Source organism: Balaenoptera physalus, assembly GCF_965194825.1.
Source record: "Balaenoptera physalus genome assembly, chromosome: 16".
NCBI lineage: Eukaryota > Metazoa > Chordata > Mammalia > Artiodactyla > Balaenopteridae > Balaenoptera > Balaenoptera physalus.
Genome location: NC_138898.1, coordinates 66,476,773 through 66,496,243, shown reverse-complemented (window position 1 = coordinate 66,496,243; position 19,471 = coordinate 66,476,773). Strand labels below are relative to the sequence as shown.

Sequence of the window (19,471 nt, the reverse complement as noted above, 5' to 3'; positions counted from 1 at the left end):
AATCTTATGGGATAGTTACTACTATCATCTCCATTTTACTGATGAGAAAATGGAGACCTAACTAGTATAGGACAGAGCCAGGTTTTGTTTGTTTGTTTTTTTAAACAACAACAACACAATTTCTTCTTTTTTTTTTTTTTTTTTTGGCCATGCTGTGCAGCATGCGGGATCCCCAACCAGGGGTCGGACCCATGCCCCCTGCAGTGGAAGCGTGGGGTCTTAACCCCTGGACCACCAGGAGATTCAGAGCCACGTTTTAAATGATGGTCTGACATAAAGCCTGTCCTCGTAACACTATATTGGTCTAGGCCACGTCATAGAGGGGCCACTGCGAAGCTGAGAAATCCAAACTAGAATCTGACATCACTGCATTTTGGAACATGTGTACTCCAGCTTGTGGCTGTTAGGGTGAGCATGCTGTTCCTCATATGAGATAAATAAGCAGAAATATTCACAAGAGATATAGGGGTGAGGGTGCTTGGGTGAACCCCCATTTCTGGCACCAGCCCCCCCAGTCCACCCCTGGGGACACCACTATAAACACTAGCAGAATGCTACAGACATTATCAAATGTCCAAAGAGGGACCACCCATTTCTCGTGATTATGAGATAAAAAGAAATGTGTCCAAATGTAAGCAAGGCAAAGGTCAGAAACGGCAAATAAAACAGAACATGATATGTACTTCTTGCAGGTGGCGGAAGCTGGCTTTCATTAACTTGAGAGAAGCATTTCCAGGCTCTTACTGTACAAAACTTTGTGTTTTTCCAACTCCAATTGAGTGGAGTTCCAACTCCAACTCCAATAGACAAAACTTTGTCTATCTTCCAAGAAAATAGACAGATTTTCTTTCTAGACAGGGTCAGAAATCACTAGGGCAAAGGCAGCTAGCTAGCTCACTGGACACTGACCAGCTGCCTGCAATTTGAGACCCTGTGATTTACTGCCTGTGAGTGGTGCTGGGCAAGACAAGAGCACACGGGGAAGTGTGTCCTGGTCTCCCCTCTTCCGTGTCTGCTCTGTGGCATATATTCAACGACCTATCTCGTATGAAACACTGGAGATGCCTAATGACTCAGAAAGTGATCAAAAACTACTGGTGGTTACCAGTAACCCACACCTTAGCTATCGGGTTTTAAACTATTCCCTTACGATTCACACATTTTAAACTAACGAATCCTTTTCAGGTTTTGCACACTGACGGTTGAGTAGTCTTTGCCTCTCTGACCAAATTCTGAGCTCCTGAAGGTCAGGAACCAAGCCAGAGAATTCTATCATTGTACCTGACAGCAACTGGCACAAAGCTGAGTTCTAGATATTTGTAGCTGAAAATCAAATCCACAAATCTTTGACTTCTTTCACAGAAGTTTCTTAGAACTTCCGTCAGAATCACCTGGGAAGTTTGGTGAACTCAAAGATATTTGGCAGAGAGGCCCAAGAATGTTCATTTAAACAAGCCCCTTAGAATATTCTTATGTACATGGATGTTTGGGAACTAGAGAGCTGTTACATACAAATAAACACTTACATGCCTAAGTATATGTGTCATACAAGGTATAGGCGAGATATTAACAAAATCAAGTTTAAATAACACTTGCAATCTCATTTTCTCTTCTCTCTAGTCCCTCCTCTCACCACTGTCTGAATCATCCTCCTGGAGCAAAATTCTGATCAAGTCCTTCCTTTGCTCAAAACCTTCCCAACTGTGAGAATATAAAACCTATGGTCATAAGCTTGTCATTTAAGAATCTTTATGGCCCAGCTGCAGTCAACATAACTTTTTAACTAAGAGCACAAACTCTGGGGCCAAAATGACTGAATTCAAATCCCAAAGCCTGCAATTATTAGTTGTGTGACCTCAGGCAAGTCACTTAACCTCTCTGTGCCTCAGATTCTTCATCTGTAAAATGGGAATATGAATAGGACCTGCCTGATAGGGTTGTTGGCAGGATTAAATGAATTAATGCATGCACAGCACTAATAGTGCCTGGCACATAGTAAGTGCAAAATAAGTGTTAGCTATTACTATTATCCTGATTACCTCCTACTCTTCACCTACTCACACATTATACTCTAGTCCCACCTATTAATTCCTGCTCCTTGGGCATTTTTTCATATCACCCTGTTCCCTCCATTTGTAACACAGCGCCACACCATCTCTGGGTCAAAAGTGTCCAACTGACAAGACCCAATTCAACTGTCACTTGAAAATCTTTAATAACTAACTCCCCTCATAACCCAAATTAATCTTCCTGCCTCTGTGCATTAGTGTAACTTTTATTTGTGCATGTTTTCTTATCTCCTAGACTATGATTTCCCTGGAGAGGCTGGTATAGTTGAAACAGTATGGTCTTAAAGGTTAGACAGACCTGGGTTCCAAACCAGATCACATTTATCTGCTCTGAGCCTCCTATTTCCCATTTATAAGTTCAGGATAATAACACCTCCTTTGAAGGAAGCTTAAATGACAAATTCTATCTATAGATATTCAAAAAGTCTGCTGTATGGTTGATTGGTATTGTTAATAGTGGTATTTATTTAGTGCCAGCTATGTAGGTAGTACCAGTGCCAAATACTGGAGCTTAAAAAAAAAAAGACAGAACTGCCCTGGAGAAGCACAATTTTTCCATCAAGTTTATGGAGATATGGGTTTGTATATCCCTAGGCTGGCTTGTTTACAAAATAGCTGTGACAAGAACAAACAAAACAACCCAACCCACACGTGCACTCTGCGTCAGCTCTGGGGTGCGTCCGGGGAAGACAGCAAAACTCCTTTCTATTGACGTTTCAGAGAGTGACATCAAGACCACCTACAAAGGACCGACCAATGGGCTTCGGCGGGGAGGACCCAACGGGGACTGTTGAGGGCATGACAGCACCTGGCTCTTCCTCCTCCCCACCAAAGTTGGGGGGCCGCCTTCTGCCCGCCAAAGATCCTCAGTTTGACATGCCCTGACTCTCTTTTGCCTTTTTTTCTTTTTCTTTTTTTTTTTAAAGAAAACTCCCTTTTGCAAAAGTCCAGATTTCTGAGCCGTGAGCTCAGAATCACAAGAGCTGGGACTGTCACTCTGGGATTTCACTTTCCCCTTTCTGTGCGTCCGTTACCCTCTTTTAAAACTAGAGCAATCGTTCAGCCTTGGGGCTGGAACGTGCCCGGCCAGTCAGACCTGAAGCCCAGCCTGGCGTCTATCAGAAGCCTGGTCAATTCTGCACGCGCTGTATAGGTTGCGACCCGCGCTCCCGGGGGCGGGCGCCCCGTCGTCTCCCTCCAAGGTGTGTGGAAGCGACGTCCCCTCCCTCTCGCCCTAGGGAGATCCTGGAACTACAGGCTCGGACTCTGACCCTGGAGGGGACACAGGTGAGGCCAAGAGACCGGCCGTGCCGAGGTGGGCTCTCGGTAAGGGATGGAGAAGCTGGCCAAGCGGGGGTCCACTCCCCGAGGCCAGGACCGCGGCTGCTCAGGACCGGGGCTGCTCAGGACCGGGGCCTGGGAGGAGAAAGCCCGCGCACCGCTCGGAGCCCGTCCTCCACATCCGCGGTCCACACCCCGCCCCCAAATCGAGCCCGGGCCGCCCACTGGCCATCCTCCGCCAAACCGGTGCTTACCGCCGCGCTCATCCCGGGGCCGAACTGGCCATCGACGCCCGCCTGGACCCCAGCGTAAGCAAAGGAAGAGGTAACGGCTGCACTTCCGGAAGTAACCTAGGACTGACTGCGGAGGAGAGTGCCCCCGGCCCGCGACCATAGAGGAGAAGCTGCACCCATTCCCTAACCCCCTCGACCCTGCGCCCTCCCCGCTGCCTAGAGCGGCCACTCTTGGGCCGGGGAGGTCCGCGCAGGCGTACTACCGCCGGTCCCGCCCCTTACTCTTGGATGCACAGACCTTGAGCCAGGGCTTTTCACCGAGAAGGTGAGGCTGTTGTGGTATTTGATCCTCCAGGGTGGCTGTTATTCTATCTGCAGGAAACAGCTTTGCCCGGAAATTAAAATTATATTACAAGACCGTACTGTACTCGCCACAATTTTTTTTTTTGCCTTTACATTTTATGCAGAAAATCAGAGAACCATGGCTAGATTTCCATTTGCAATATTAAGAAGAATCGGAATTAAAATGACTTTCTTATCACCACGTTTTTTTTTTTTCCCAGCGTCTTGGTTCGTTAAGAATTCATGAGGATTACCTGTTTTAAATCACTGGCCTGGAGATTGTTAAATCGATAATTTTGGATGATTATTTTTTTCTAGCAATCAAATGGGCAAAGAGTAAAAAGATTGGTAATGTTCTGTGCTAGTGCCAGGAGTGTATGACTCATTTTCTGGAGGATAGTCTGGCAATAGGTATCAGCATATTTTTAAAAAATTGCCGTGAAAGATACATAACAAAATTTACCATTTTAACCATTTTCAAGTGTGCAGTTCAGTGGCACTAACTGTATCCACGTTGTTGTGCCGTCATCACCACCATCCATGACTTTATCATCTTCCAAAACTGAAAGTCCATACGCATTCAACAATTACCAATAGTTCCTTCCCCAGCCTCTGGTAACCACCATTCTACTTTCTGTTCAAGAATTTGACTACTCTAGGTACCACATATAAGTGGAATCATACAGTGTTTGTCTTGTTGTGACTGGCTTATTTCACTTAGCAAATGTCCTCCAGGTTCATCTACTTTGTAGTATGTGTCAGAATTTCCCTCTGTTTAAAGGCAGAATAAAATTCCACTGTAGGTATACATGACGTTTTGTGTATCCATTCATCTGATGATAGATGCTTGGGTTGTTTCCACTTTTTGGCTATGGTGAATTATGCTGCTATGAACATGGGTGTACAAAAACCTATTCAAACCTCTACTTTCAATTATTTTGGGTGTATGCCCAGAAGTGGAATTGCTGCATTATATGATAATACTATTTTTAATTTTTTAAAGAAGGACCATACTGTTTTCCATAGTGACTGTACCATTTTACATTCCCACTAGCAGTGCACAAAGTTCCAATTTCTTACCTAATAGGTGTGAAATGATATCTCACTGTGGTTTTGATTTGCATTTGTGATGTTGAGTGTCTTTTCATGAGCTTGTTGGCCATTTATATCTTCTTTGGAGAAATGTTTAAGTCCTTTGTCCATTTTTAAATTGGATTGTTTGTTTTTGTGTTTTTGAGTTGTAGGAGTTCTTTATATATTATGGATATTTACGCTTTATCAGTATATGATTTGCAAGTTTTTTCTCCCATTCTGTGGGTTGCCTCTTCACCTTGCTGATAGTGTCCTTTGATGCACAGAAGTTTTTAATTTTGATGTAATTCAATTCATCGATTTTTTCTTTTGTTGCCTATGCTTTTGGTGTCATAGCAAAAAATCAATGCCTAATCCAACATCATGAAGATTTTGCCCTATGTTTTCTTCTAAAACCCTTATAGTTTTGGCTCTTACATTTAGATGTTTGATTTATTTTGAATTAATTTTTATACGGTGTTAGGTAAGGTTCTAACTTCATTCTTTTGCATGTGGATATTCAGTTTTCTTAACACCATTTGTTGATAAGAGTATCCTTCCCTCACTGAATGGTCTTGGCATCCTTGTTGCAAATCATTTGACCATATATTCAAGGGATTATTTGGGGGCTCTCTACTTTATTTCATTAGTCTCTATGTCTTTATGTCAGTACCACACTGTTTTGATTACTGTAGCTTTGCAGTAAGTTTTGATATTTACTGAACTTAAATTACTTAAAATTTAAACTTAAGTGGCCATATGTGACCAGTACTTTCCATTTAGGACTTTTAAAGCTGATACTAGAAGGCAGAGAGACATTTCAAGTTTGAAGTTTGACTACTTGTCATATTGGTTTTCACATTTACTCTCTGCTGCTCACACTAGGATTGGTGGGCCTAATTAACTATATATAAATTTCCTTTGAATGAGTAGAGGAAAATGGACTTGTGGCACCTGGTGGGGAAAATATGGTCACACTCTTACTTGTTCTTTAGGGTTCTTATTATTTTCTTTTGGGGGAAAATGGTTATCTTCTTTTCAAAAAGCACAAGTGGTTCATACTCAGTATTTCTCTCAAACCTAAGGTGTGAATGCAGGGAGATGTGACAGCAGGTCAGAACGCTGATCATATCTTACATTTATTTTTACAGTGCTTTACAATTCACATACATTATCACTACTGATCCTCAACCCTATTTAGTGGATGAGAAAATCGAGGTTTAGGAAGATTGAATAATTCCAGACCTAATAAATAGCAGAGCTAGCCTTTGAAAGCAGATCTTCTAACCAACTTTCATAGTAGGCTTTTGTGAAAGACCAAGGTGAATTCATTCACTCAACCCACGTTTATCGAGCATCTATACGTGTCAGCAGTGTCGTAGGCTCTGTGAATCAACTGCAAACCACAAACCAACATAAAACTCCATCAGGCAAGACCTAATCTGTTTTGCCCACCGTAGTATTCTCAGTAGCTAGTGCAGTAGATAAAGGTCTCAGGTTTGCGTTCCCCGTCACCTCTGTAAGTAACCCTCTTTTCCATTGCTCTTATTGCAGCACCCTGCTCTTTCTCTTCACAGCGAACTTTGGGTTTCCAAGTGGCAAGTTCGATTCCTGCCTGACTTTCCCCTCTTCCCTCAAGTTAAGCTCCAGTGGGAGCTTGTCTTTTCTATTCCTCACTGTATCCCCACTCCTTTCAGGGTGCCTGGCACATAACTGGAACTCAAGAAATATTTATTCATCAACTGGATGGATGTCATGTCACTCAAACTTCTGAAGTAAATGGCCCGGGCTTTCCTGGTGGTGTAGTGGTTAAGAATCCGCCTGCCAATGCAGGGGACACGGGTTCGAGCCCTGATCCGGGAAGATCCCACACGCTGCGGAACAGCTAAGCCCGTGCGTCACAACTACTGAGCCTGTGCTCTAGAGCGCGCGTGCCACAACTACTGAGCCCATGTTTCACAATGGCTGAAGCCCACGTGCCTAGAGCCCGTGCTCCTCAACAAGAGAAGCCACCGCAGTGAGAAGCCCGCGCACCGCAACGAAGAGTAGCCCCCGCTCCCGCAACTAGAAAAAGCCGGCATGCAGCAACGAAAACCTAATGCAGCCAAAAATAAATAAATAAAGTAAATTGTCCAAGTCTGGTCCTCACCAGTTAGACCACGCCTTGGGGGACTTCGATAGCCACGCCCCTCCTGTGTCCCGGGAAAGGAACCCAGCCTTGGCCCCGCCCCTGCCATGACGCAGGCACACGTGACGGCGCGCCGGCGCGCGCTGTTTCCGGAAGTCACCCCCGCGGTCTCCGCCGCTGCTGCCTGCGCTGCTGGCAGTGGAACTTCGCGAGTGGAACGGCAGAGGCGGGCCGGACGGGGCCGGGGCCTGGCCACTCTGCAAAATGGAGATAATCAGGAGCAGTGCGTGTCCGCCGTGCACCTCCCCGCGTACCGCGGCCCCCCTCACCCGGCCTGCTAGGCCCGGAACACGGCCGGTCTGCTTGGCGGGGCCTGGGGCAGAGGCAGCCCCTCAGGGGTTTGCTCCCCCTTTTGCGCCTCTTGGAGGGCCTTATTCCTCTCTGGCCCATACACCCTTCGGGGCCTTGTCGTCTTTCTTACCCGGGCACCCCCAGGGCCTTATCCCTCTCAGGCTCGTGCCCCCCGCGGGGCTTATTTTCCGCCCCTGTCTGTGCACCCCTCAGGGACCTGTCTTTCCGCCCTAGGAGACGTAGGAGTTCCCCGGGCCCTCCTTCCTTCCCAACCTAGTAGCCCGTGGGCAAGCAGCTAGGCCACCGGTTCTGAGCCTGTTCTCGGTTTCTCCGCAGATTTTAAGAGTAATCTCCACAAAGTGTACCAGGCCATAGAGGAGGCGGACTTCTTCGCCATCGATGGGGAGTTTTCAGGTATCCCTCGCTTGCAAGCTTGAGGCTGGCACCTTGCAGTGCATAGCCAAGCCTCCTGCCCCCCTACCCCCTGCTCCCTTGCCCCGGACTTCTGCCTGCTGGCCGCTCCCCCCTGTTTGTAGCCTTGGGCAAGTTGCATGGATCTCCACGTTTCCTCTTAAATGTTTCGAAAGCACGGAAGAGGTGCGGTGGGTTTTGTGATTGGGTTTGTGGTTGTTGGACCTCTCAGGGTTGCAGATAGAGATTAAGGTTTTGGTGCTGCTTAAAAACTGTTGGATGTGTGTGAGACAGCTTGGGGGTTCGGCTCAGGCTTTTGTGTGTGTGTGGTGAAATACACATAACATAAAATTTATCGTTTTAACCATTTTTAAGTGGTTTTAAAGTCCAGTGGCATTAAATACATGCACATTGTTGTGCATCCATCTCCAGCCATCCATCTCCAGAACTTTTTCATCTTCAGAACTGAAACACTCTACCCATTGAACAATAATTCCCAACTCCTCTCTCCCTCTGCCTCTGGCAACCACTGTTTCTGTCTCTATGAATTTGACTAGTTTAGACATTTCCTATAAGTGGAATCATACAATATTTGTCCTTTGTGACCGACTTAGGGTCGGACTTTTGCAGATAAATGAAGGTATTCCTTTAGGCATTAGGGAAGTGTTTATTGCCTGCCTTGGCATGTGTGTGCATGTGTGTCTAATACTTTACTAACAGTTATAATTGCAAGGTTTTTTCTTTTTCTCTTTTTGGATCAAAGATATCCACGTTTGGTATAGATAACACTTTTGCTACAAGTTTAACATGTTTCTAAGACTTCAGCTCTTTCTAAAGGACTCCATGCTGGGGGTAATCTTTGGCTTTAATTAAGCGTGCAGTTTCTAGTTGGAGTCAATTCCCTGGAAAGCTAAGAGTTTTCACCACAAAGAATTGTCTCTTGATGTTGAATATACCTTTGTTGTGTAGATGTTACTCCAAACTGTTGACCAAGACTGTACTCTAACAATAATGCACATCAGTATTTGTTGATGTCTGAGTATGCATTAATCTTTGAAAGCAGCAAAACTTATTCAGTCATAGAGATTGTTTTCTTAAATCATGACTGTTTCGAAACCTATTTTTTTTTTTTTTTACTGAATTGTAATTGACCCATTATGTCAGTTTCAGGTGTACAACATAGTGATTTGATATTTTTATACACTATGAAATGATCACCATGCTAAGTCTAGTTACCATCTGTTAGCTACAAAGTTATTGTTGGCTATATTATTGGCTATATTCCCTATACTGTGACATTTATTTTATAAATGAAACTTTGTATCTCTTAAACCCCTTCACCTGTTTGGCCTTCCCCCCCCCCCCCCCAACTCCTCCCCTCTGGCAACCATTAGTTTACTCTCTGTATCAATGTCTTTGTTTTGTTTTGTTTGTTTTGTTTTTTAGATTTCACCAGTAAGTGAAATCATATGGTATTTGTCTTTCTCTGTCTGACTTATTTCACTTAACATAATACCTTCTAGGTCCATCCATGTTGCAGATGGCAAGGTTTTATTCTTTTTTATGGCTGAGTAATATTTCTTTATATGTATGTGTATATATATGTATGTATATGTGTATGTGTATATATATATGTGTGTGTATATATGGCATCTTCATTATCCATTCATCTATCTTTGGACAATTAGGTTGCTTCTGTGTCTTTGCTATTGTAAATAATGATGTCGTGACATAGGGATGCATATATCTTTTCAAATTAGAATTACTGAAGAAAAAATAATTTTTGTTTTCTTCTGATAAATATCCAGAGTGGAATTGCTGGCTCATATGTTAGCTCTATTTTTAATATTTTGAAGAAGCTTTATACTGTTTTCTATAGTGGCTGCACCAGTTGACCTTCCCACCAACAGTACACGACGGTTCCCTTTTCTCCACATCCTTGCCAACACTTGTTATTTCTTGTGTTTTTGAGAATAGCTATTCTGACAGGCGTGAGGTGGCATCTCAAGATTGCTTTGGCTGTTCGGGGTATTTTGTGGTTCCATACAAATTTTAGGATTATTTGTTCTAGTTCTGTGACAAATGCCATGGGTATTTTGATAGAGATTGCTTTGAATCTGTAGATTGCTTTGGGTAATATGGACATTTTTACAGTATTAATTCTTCCGATTCGTGAGCACAGTCTTTCCATTTATTCCCATTGTTTTCAATTTCTTGCACCAATGTCTTACAGTTCTCAGAGTACAGGTCTTTCACCTTCTTGGTTAAATTTATTCCTAGGTATTTTATTCTTTTTGATGCAGTTGTAAATGGGATTGTTTTCTTAATTTCTGTTTTTGTTACTAGTGTATAGAAATTTACAACAGATTTCTGTGTATTAATTTTGTATCCTGCAACTTTACTGACTTCCTTTATTAGTTCTAATAGTTTTTTGGTGAGGTCTCTATAGTGTTTTCTATATTTGAAATATATTTTAGACACTGAAACTGCCCATTCTCAAATTGAAACATTCACTCTCTAAATTCGTTACTATAGAGTTTAGCTTGGTAGCCAGTGAATTTAATGCTAATTTTGAATAAATGAAGAAAGGAGCACTTCCAATTAATTTTCATTCATAAAAATATGAAATTATAGCACCATTGAATAGTTGACTGACATTTTTCCATTAACATTTATTAACAAGTTAAAAACTTTCATTTCTTAAAATCTAGGAATCAGCGATGGACCCTCGGTCACCGCATTAACAAATGGTTTTGACACTCCGGAAGAAAGGTATCAGAAGCTTAAAAAGGTACGTGGATGTGCTAGAAAAAAATTTTTTTTCCCATGTTGGTCCTGCATATATTGACTTATAGAGGAATATAATCATTAAACTTGTTCATTAACGTCTCAACCCCAGCTATAAAATGGTATTTTAGTGGTATTTAAAACAACAGCAAAAATAATTGTTTGCTGGAAAACATTTTGGGGAAGGTTTAGTATTTTCAGTGTTAATTTGATTTTTAGGAAATGTGATGTGGTTATTTTAATCATTTGGAAATAGGTTTACCATGATACTCCAGATGGTGGATAGGTGCCTAAGTTGAGAAAAATATTAAGAAATGTATATAAATTGATAATGCGTCTGATAGATAATGTGTAATCTGTTCTAATTGGAAGTATTCTGCCAAAGTTAAGTAATCAGAAAACCCACCTGATTGAGAATACTGTTGCTGATGTCGACTGTAGAGCACTGTTTTGACAGATATTTTATTTCCCTTTTCCAGCATTCCATGGACTTTTTGCTGTTTCAGTTTGGCCTCTGCACTTTTAAGTATGACTACACAGATTCAAAGTAGGTTGTTTTAATAAGTGGTGGGAATTCTTTTCTCATGGCGTAATGTAACCCCCTAAGTCTCCTTTTATCTTATTTTCCCCAGGTATATAACAAAGTCTTTTAACTTCTATGTTTTCCCGAAACCCTTCAATAGATCTTCACCAGATGTCAAATTTGTTTGTCAGGTTAGTAGTATAATTGAGTTTTTTTTCTGTTATGAATGGCTGATGAGACAGTGTGGAAATGTGGAATCAGAATTCTCTCTAAAATTTGGTTCTACCACTAACTTTGCACTTTGGGCAAATCATTTCACCTCTCTGACTTTCAGTTTTAGGGTTGTAAATTAATGACACTCCCATCTTCCCTTTTACTTGAGAATGAGTAAAGGAATGAGATGTAAGAGACAGGCAGATGGAAATGAGGACATGAGCTTTATCATTAGTAAAGCTGAATCTGAGACCATGGCTTCGTAGTGTGACTCTTTTGGGGATTTTTAATGTCTTACCCCTGAATTGAACCTACAGATCAGGACCTTCAGGCTTCTTCCCACCCCATTCTCATTGCACCCATCTCCAAGGGTAGAGCTTTATTTTCTGGAAGAGGAGGGTATGTGTGTATCCTCTTTGAAAAGAGAGAGCCCAAAACGGGCTAAGCTATATATGTTCAGTTTCTTTTCCCAAGCTCACCAATTAGGAAAGAGAGGGTAGATAAAGACAACTGTTTCCTCCTGAGGAGGAGAGGGCTGACTTTATGAGCCAAGGTAAGGATACAAGGAGGTTCCCCTTTAGAACACCCTGTTCGGAGTTGTAGCTGATCTAGTAGACACTCAGTGAATATCAGTTTCCCCTTTCTGCTCTCTTAATAATCTGATACAATGGATAAGGTGAATGTGAATAAGTGTATAGCGAATGGATATGTGATGAAAGCTGAATGTTGGCCTTTTCTCCCTTATGATCTTATGCCTGAGCTTCTCTCCCCGTAGCAACATTAGTTCCTTTGAGTCTTCCAATCTTTCCCTTTTCCTGCATGTAAGTAGTAATGCAGTTAAGAAAGCCTGGAGGGTAGGCTTCTGAGTGACTGAGTCATGTCAGGTTCTTTCTGTAATAAGGCAGGATATAAACAAGTGAAATTGAGCATTAATTGTATATCTAGGGCTGAAGAGAAGGTAATTTTGGTCTTGTAACCTGAATTTTTCTTAAATTAACAAATAAACCATAGTTGATATTTCTTTACCCTGCAACCAGTTAACAGCTATTTACCAGTCACCTTAGTATAGGATACTTAATTAAACAGTATTTGTAGATTTTCACTGAGAGAAAAATAGGCTCAGTTGGGAAATTTGTATGGATGTAGTTTTCCAACAGTACCAGGAAAAGACAATTATTTAAAGTGGATTCCATAGCTTTAGCCAGGGGTTAATCAAACAAATGCAGACAGTGGCAATGAGACACCTTGGGGATGATGCTTTGTTCTAAAAGACCAACACAAACACAGTTATGCTAGGAAATGAATTGGAAACAGATCAAAAGAACCTACCCATTGTACAAAGCCATTCTGGGGCTACACCTGGAACACTTAATGCAGTTATAGTAGCCAGCCACTCCTTAAAACAAAGAAAGACATCACAGACTTGAAGACAGGCCAGAGACTAATGTCTAAAATGGACAATGGGATAAAAATGGTGCAATTCTCTATTCTGGAAAAGCAAAGGCAGAGAAGAGGTTTAGACTCAGTTAAGTAAACTTGTGAATTGTATGGATATGGTAAATGATAGTATCTTTGAATTTTTTTCTTTTGTCCTCCATCTAAGGTGGATTTTGTCTTTAAAATTCTATGATGACAGCAGAGTTGTATCTTATAAGGAACTTATTAGCTTCTGGAGTCAGCGAGTAGGGTGAAAATTGTGTCTGGTCAAAAATCAATCTTGAAAAGCTCTTATTACCCTTAAAGCAGGGAGAATTTGGGAGCAAAATAACTTAATATGCTCTTTGAAAAATAAGCATCTGTATACATAGTGAGCTGCTCACACTTGGCGGGATATGGAGGAGTGAGCTGCCTGAGAGCCAGGCACACTCCTGGAGCACGTGCCCGTCCAGTGGGGCGACAGCAGAACTGCATGGCATTGGCATTGTCTTCACCTCCTCTTTTTCTTCTCTTCTCCTTCCTTTTTCTGGGCGAACATCTATAGTTGAATTCATGGAAGAAAATACATACGTGGTCGTGAAAAATCGAGACCCTGCTGCTGTCTATAGAGTAAAGAACGAGTTTCTTTTTTTATCCCGTCTTCCCCATGCCACTTCCTTCCCCATTTCACTCCTTTTATGTCCATATGTACATATACTCTTATGTCTACATATATATACATAATTTTAGCTTTTTTCTTTAATATACACAGGATCATAATATTCATATTTTATATAACTTGCATTTTCTACTTAACACACTGTCTTCATATTTCATAGTATGGATATGTTATAATTTGTTTAATTGGAGTTTAGAAGTTTTCCAGTGGTTACCTATTTTAAGCAATGCTATAGTCAGCGTCTATGTGCAGCATGTCTTGGTTATATGTAGGAATGTTTTTATAGGATAGATTTCCTAGAGGGGGAATTGCTGACTCATAGAGCTTATATAGTTAACATTTTGATAGATGCCTCAAACTGTCCTCCCGAGTAGCCGTGCTCATCTTTTGAATCCTGAAAATGGTACATTTAGGACCAACAAAGATAGTGGTTAGTAAACCACAAATAGATTTTGTTGGTTCAAAGTGTTTTTTCTTTCTTTTCTTTTCTTTTTTTTTATACAGCAGGTTCTTATTAGTTATCTATTTTATACAAATTAGTGTATATATGTTAATCCCAATCTCCCAATTCATCCCACACCCTCCTTGGAAACCAGTTCATCTGTACCATTTTTCTCTATGGGTTTTTTTCTTTATTATGGTAAAAAATAAATAACCTAAAATTTACCATTTTAAGAGGCTTTCAGTTCAGTGGCATAAAGTACATTTTTTTGGTGCAACTTAGAGGGTATTATTTGAGTGGAAAGTAAATAGCTTCAAAAAGGGGATAGGTGAATCTCTGACTCTGGATTTTTAAAGAAGGGAGTTAGGATGTTTTGGAGTCTAGTGACAGCAGGGACAAAAATGCCTTTCCATAATCCATCTTTTGGTGCCTCTGTCAGTGATGGAATATTAGGTGGGCAGAGTTACAAGAATACTCAGGCATGGTAGATAAAAAGGCTTGTGGCCCAAGTCAGAAGTCACTGGGTCTTGTTCAGAACAAGATAAAAAGGGAAGATGTGGGTGGGGACTGGTTGCTTATTTGAAACCACAGGAAACCTGGACATGATGGAAAATGATGTGCCTGTACCCACACGTGTGTGTGTGTTTGTGTGTGTGTGTGTTTGTGTGTGTGTGTGTTTGTGTGTGTGTGTGTGTTTGTGTGTGTATGTATTTGGTAAGGTTGCCTTTTTATATCTCATCATATTTTAAAAAGAATTTGTGTTGGAAAAGTATATATATATATATATATATATATATAAAAGTATATACAGTATATGAAAGCTTTTAACATAAGATTAAAAAGATAAGTAAGTGAAAAGTTGGAAGAAAAGAGAAATGAGGATATGATTACTGTGTTATGATTAGAACACAGAATTTGTGTCAAAGAAAGTCTCACCTTTTTGTCTCTTAGCTTCCTACCAGCCAAGAATAGGGGGAACACACAGTCAGTTCTGTGGCCCATAGGATCGAAATAGGCCAGAGCTCAGGAGAAGTTCATCTTTCCTCAGACTAGAGACCTCAGAACATTTCCCCTTCTGTTATCATAAAGAAATCACTAATGTAGAAGACCTTGTCTTCAGTGGCATCTCTCAAGAGAATACGGTAATGAGTTTACTGGAGCTGGTACAGCGTCCCTCAGCCTAGACTGATGGTATAATGTCAAGTACAGGTCAGGAAGGTAGTTCTATGTGGGGTCAGATTAAAATGACTCAAGTGTGCTGCCCTCTAATGTTCTGACTTAAAACAAGAATAAAATTAGAGAAGCTACAGTGATGTTTCCCACTCTTCAGTCAGTTGAGTAAGAACTTTGTGAAAATTTTCCCATTCTTGGGTAGTATTATTTAATTAATATTTTTACTAACATTTACTTATATATTTTGACTTACCCTAGGCTTGAGATATGTATTTAATAAATCTCATTACTGGGAATTTTTCTCTATTTTGATCTTGAATGTAAAGAGCATCCAATTAAGAGCTTGGGACTTCCCTAGTCCAATGGTTAAGACTGCACTTCCAAAGCAGGGGGCGCGGGTTCGATCCCTGGTCGGGGAACTAAGATCCCACATGCCACACGGCGTGGCCAAAAAAAGAAAACAAAGATATGGGGCTTTCAGAATCTAAGTTGAAGTGAATATTGATACCTTATAACTTGCACATGTTTGCTACCTTAAACCTGAACCTGGGGTGAGATAATAGAAATACATTTAATTTTTATTTATAGTCAGTACAGCCACCAGGAGTTTCCTGCCTATTGGGAGAATATATGTTCACTAAGTAAAATTTTCTTAAATGTTGTGAAACAAAGGATATTTGTTTTATAAGCTATAAAGGAGAAGAGCCCAGATAGTTTAAGTGAATTAATGGATGATTTGGCAGCGGTGGAGTAGAAATGCCTTGTCCTCTGACCTTTGGCATGCTGCCTCCTTGCCTGGTTGCCTTTGTTTACTCGCCTGAGTTCTTTCTCTGCTTCTAGTCATACACCTGCCACGAACATCACCGAAATGCATGTTCTGTTTATTCTTGTTTCAGAGCTCAAGCATTGACTTTCTAGCAAGCCAAGGATTTGATTTTAATAAAGTTTTTCGCAACGGTAAGACTATGTGTGACCTCTCTTTAGAGCTTGTAAATCTGGATTTGGTTGAGAATTATCTTTTTGTGCCTGCTGTCTGAGACAGGATCTCGGATTCCCACCCCATCGTGTGCAGCCATAGAGTTTTTATTGTGCCCTTTTTTTAAGGCCTGAACTGAACAGGAGAGGAGCTGCTACTTTATTTAGCTCTAAGGCCTCTCACACTCCTGGTTTCACTGAGTGGAGCTTTTCTGTCGCTGGTGTGACTTGGTTTCCTGGCACACCACCTGGGGGGGGAATGCGTCTGTGTTTTCTTTCAGTGAGACAAGTGCTACAATGTAGCATTTTAAAAAGCAGCCATATTCCAGTAATACAGAGATGGTCTTTGGAGGAGAAAAGTCTACATAGTCTGCACAATCCTGATGGCTAACTTGCTGGCATGACAGGCTGGCAGGCAGCCTTGGGGGAGGGACTACGTCCCTTCCTTATCCCCGGAGCAGAGCACGAATGATTCCTCTCCCGTATCAGGGAGGTGACCGTTAAATATTTGATGAACGAACACCGGAAGTTAGACCACACCAGAGTGGTTTTCCTTCCTCCATTCATTTGTTTCCCGAAAAGTATTGGGGAAAGCCTCTGGTTTTCTCTGCAGTATTAAGCGCCTGCTGCTCTAAGGTCAATAGGTACTTCACTTAATTATTCTTGTAAATTGTATTCATTCCCATGGCGAATGTATTATTGAGCGAGGTAAGAAAGGAGATTTTTCTCAGCAAAGGTTCTAGAACATAGACGTCAGCTAAAGTCTCTTCCCCTCAGCATGATATCCTTGCCGGGCCTGTAGCACCCATGTCATGTTGGTTTTTTAATTGCTTTAGTGGTGCTGCGTCTTCATGTCTAGTGATGATTTTGATTTTTGGAAATACTAAAAAAAATTTGGAATCCAAACTGCTTAACCTGGTGGGTGAACCAGCTGGGTAACACAATTTGGGTATAATAAAATAATTTATTTGCTTTGGCTCATACCTGACTCTGAAAGCCATTATAAAACACAAGTTCCAAATGTAGTTAGAGCCCTATAATGGAATAGTTGCAGAAATCTTCTGAAGGAACTACTTTACCCAGACTCATATGAGTGTGTAATTTCCAGCCTGATGGTTTTATTTTCATAAAAGGAGAGAAACAGCTAAATTGGAGGATGCCTCACTCTCTAGTTTTGTAGTCAGACCTTGTAATATTTTAGTCACGGCTGCATCAGGGCTCCCAGGCCATCTGTTATTACCGAGACTCTAACCCCGTGCTGTTGTAGATGCTCTGTAATTCTGACCTAGACCTTCACTTCTCTTTCTCATCAAATCTTTCCACTCAGGGTTTGCAAATGCCAGGCCCTTTTCTCCTGGCAGTCTTCTTGGAAGTGCCTTTGACTTCCTTGTCTGAAATGGAACCAGGTCAGTCCTCTTGCCGTTCCCCCTGTGGCCCTCCCAAGCACAGGTGGTTTCAGCTCTGTCTCTGTATCTGCAGCCAGGCAGTGGTAGGCATGCCACGTTCAATCCACTTGAGTTCCCTCTTCTCAGGAGCCACAGTTCTTCCCAGGGCTGCGTCACCAGCTCTGCCGTCCCTCTTTCTGCTGACTTCCTGGGAGTGGCCTTCACCAGCAGCCTTGGCATCGGCTCATCGTCTTTCTCTCCACTCCTACCTCTCTCCTCCTTCTGGGTGACTCCAGCTTCCACTAGGACAACCAGCAAATGCTCTGTCTTGTCTGTTTCTTGGCCAGGCGGTCAGCAGTCCTCACTTCTGCCTCCCCTTAGCCCTGCACTCCCTTGGTAGTATCGTGGGTCTTATTAGCAATAACTGTGCCCATCTCCATCATTTCTCTTGTCTTTCTCTTCCACTTACTTGGGTACCTCATTTCAGCGATCAGTTGACCTCCATTGCTTTTTCACTATCGGTTACCTTCCACTCTCCTGTCTTGACTTCTCTCTGTGTCCACCTGGTCCATCATTATCCTTTCTTCCTGCCCTTGCTCCTCTTTCCCTCCATTGCCCTGGTCTAGCTAAGTCCCAGCCCTGGTTGGATCTTATCATCTACCTTCTCTATTTCTGAGCATCTGAAGATTGCAGAAAAATGTGACACACCTGAGCTAATTTGTCACTTTAAATTCATGACCACAAGCTTCAAGAAAAGGCTCAGTCATGCTCAAAAATCCTACTTTTCTGACTTAGAAATTCCCTTTCCAACTCTCTACGATGTCTGTCCCACTCAACTGATGACCATGCCTCTCAATGAAAATAGAAGCTATCAGGGAAGAGCCACTTCGTGTTCTCACCACCAGACCCACAGGTCTCCCCCAAGCCCGGGCTCAGCCTTTTTGTTTCTCTCCTTACAGAGAAGAGGAGTCCCTGCACCGGTCAGAGGCTAGTACCTGCCTCCTAGTCAGGCACTGGCTCTTCCAGTTTGCCCTTCTCTCTCCTGGATATTTTCCCGTCTCTTCTGATCATTCCGTCAACCTTTGTAAACATGCTTTGTGAAAGTGCAGAGCTTCTTAATCTAGGCCATGGGCCGCCTTCCTGCCATAGATAGAATTCAGAAGTCTGTGAACTCGGGGAGGGCATTGTGGAATTCAAATCTATATTTTCTCTAACCTTGAACTGAATTTGTTTCTTCTGTTAGGAATGTAGGCAGTGTTAGCAGTTGCTGGGAGGTTGTCCTCAGTGAAATCCCAGGTATCTTCAAATGGTATTTCAGTTGTGACAGATATATTGAATATTGTTTACCTTCATCAGTACTTTGAAATTATCATAGTTATTTCACCTGCCATTAGGTCTTGTTATTTAATGTGTTGACCAGGAAGCTGATTTCCTGTATTATTATATTATTATCCCCTATTATTATATCATAGATTAAAAAAAGAATTTTTGGTAACTATTTCAATGTAATTACCTTTCTTTACAATCTTGCATATTTTATTTTATGCATTTGAAAACATTATTCTGGGGAAGGGTCTGTAGATTTCGCCCGACCGCCAGAGGAGTTGGTGGCCTGTGAAGATTAAGCAGGCCTGCAGGAACATTCCCGTCTTGAAATAATTCCAACCAAAGCAAAACCATCCCCCCTCACTTGATTCCACATCCCCTTTCCACTTCTGGCCTGTGATCCTCCCACTCAGAGCAAAGCCTCTTGAATGAGATGTGTGCTCTCCCCGTTCCTTCCTCTTCCCCTCTAGTTTGTTCTTCACCCACCCCCAGCTGGCCCGCCATCTGCACCCCTCCAAGGACACTGCTGGTCCCCCGTGCCTGCCATGATCTCAGACCCCATAGGTCCTTCTTTGTCCTCATCTCGCTCCACCTTTGGAGGAATTTGACCCAGTCGATTGCTCCCTCCTTCCCTAGACGCTGTCCTCTGGCTTTCAGACACTTCGT

At 42.1% G+C, this 19,471-nt stretch overlaps 2 protein-coding genes across 9 annotated transcripts in view; one reads left to right on the top strand and one right to left on the bottom strand.

The window, feature by feature from the left end:
• BFAR (bifunctional apoptosis regulator) overlaps nucleotides 1-6,467 on the bottom strand; it is a 40,484-nt gene extending 34,017 nt beyond the window's left edge. For 3 of the 4 annotated variants that reach the window (XR_014254735.1, XM_082429693.1, XM_082429694.1), the window contains exon 1: nucleotides 3,605-6,467. The gene's annotated coding sequence lies outside the window, so the exon portion shown is untranslated. The remainder of the gene's footprint in view (nucleotides 1-3,604) is intronic. The other variant, XM_082429692.1, reaches the window with a different exon arrangement.
• A 772-nt stretch (nucleotides 6,468-7,239) lies between these two features.
• The window catches only part of PARN (poly(A)-specific ribonuclease), a 159,947-nt gene continuing 147,715 nt past the window's right edge, over nucleotides 7,240-19,471 (top strand). For 2 of the 5 annotated variants that reach the window (XM_082429669.1, XM_082429670.1), the window contains exons 1-6: nucleotides 7,240-7,407; nucleotides 7,812-7,889; nucleotides 10,598-10,677; nucleotides 11,153-11,220; nucleotides 11,306-11,387; nucleotides 16,016-16,076. In XM_082429669.1, coding sequence (XP_082285795.1) covers nucleotides 7,389-7,407; nucleotides 7,812-7,889; nucleotides 10,598-10,677; nucleotides 11,153-11,220; nucleotides 11,306-11,387; nucleotides 16,016-16,076 — 388 coding nt within the window. In that variant the 5' untranslated portion in view covers nucleotides 7,240-7,388. The remainder of the gene's footprint in view (nucleotides 7,408-7,811; nucleotides 7,890-10,597; nucleotides 10,678-11,152; nucleotides 11,221-11,305; nucleotides 11,388-16,015; nucleotides 16,077-19,471) is intronic. The other 3 variants (XM_082429668.1, XM_082429667.1, XM_082429666.1) reach the window with 3 other exon arrangements.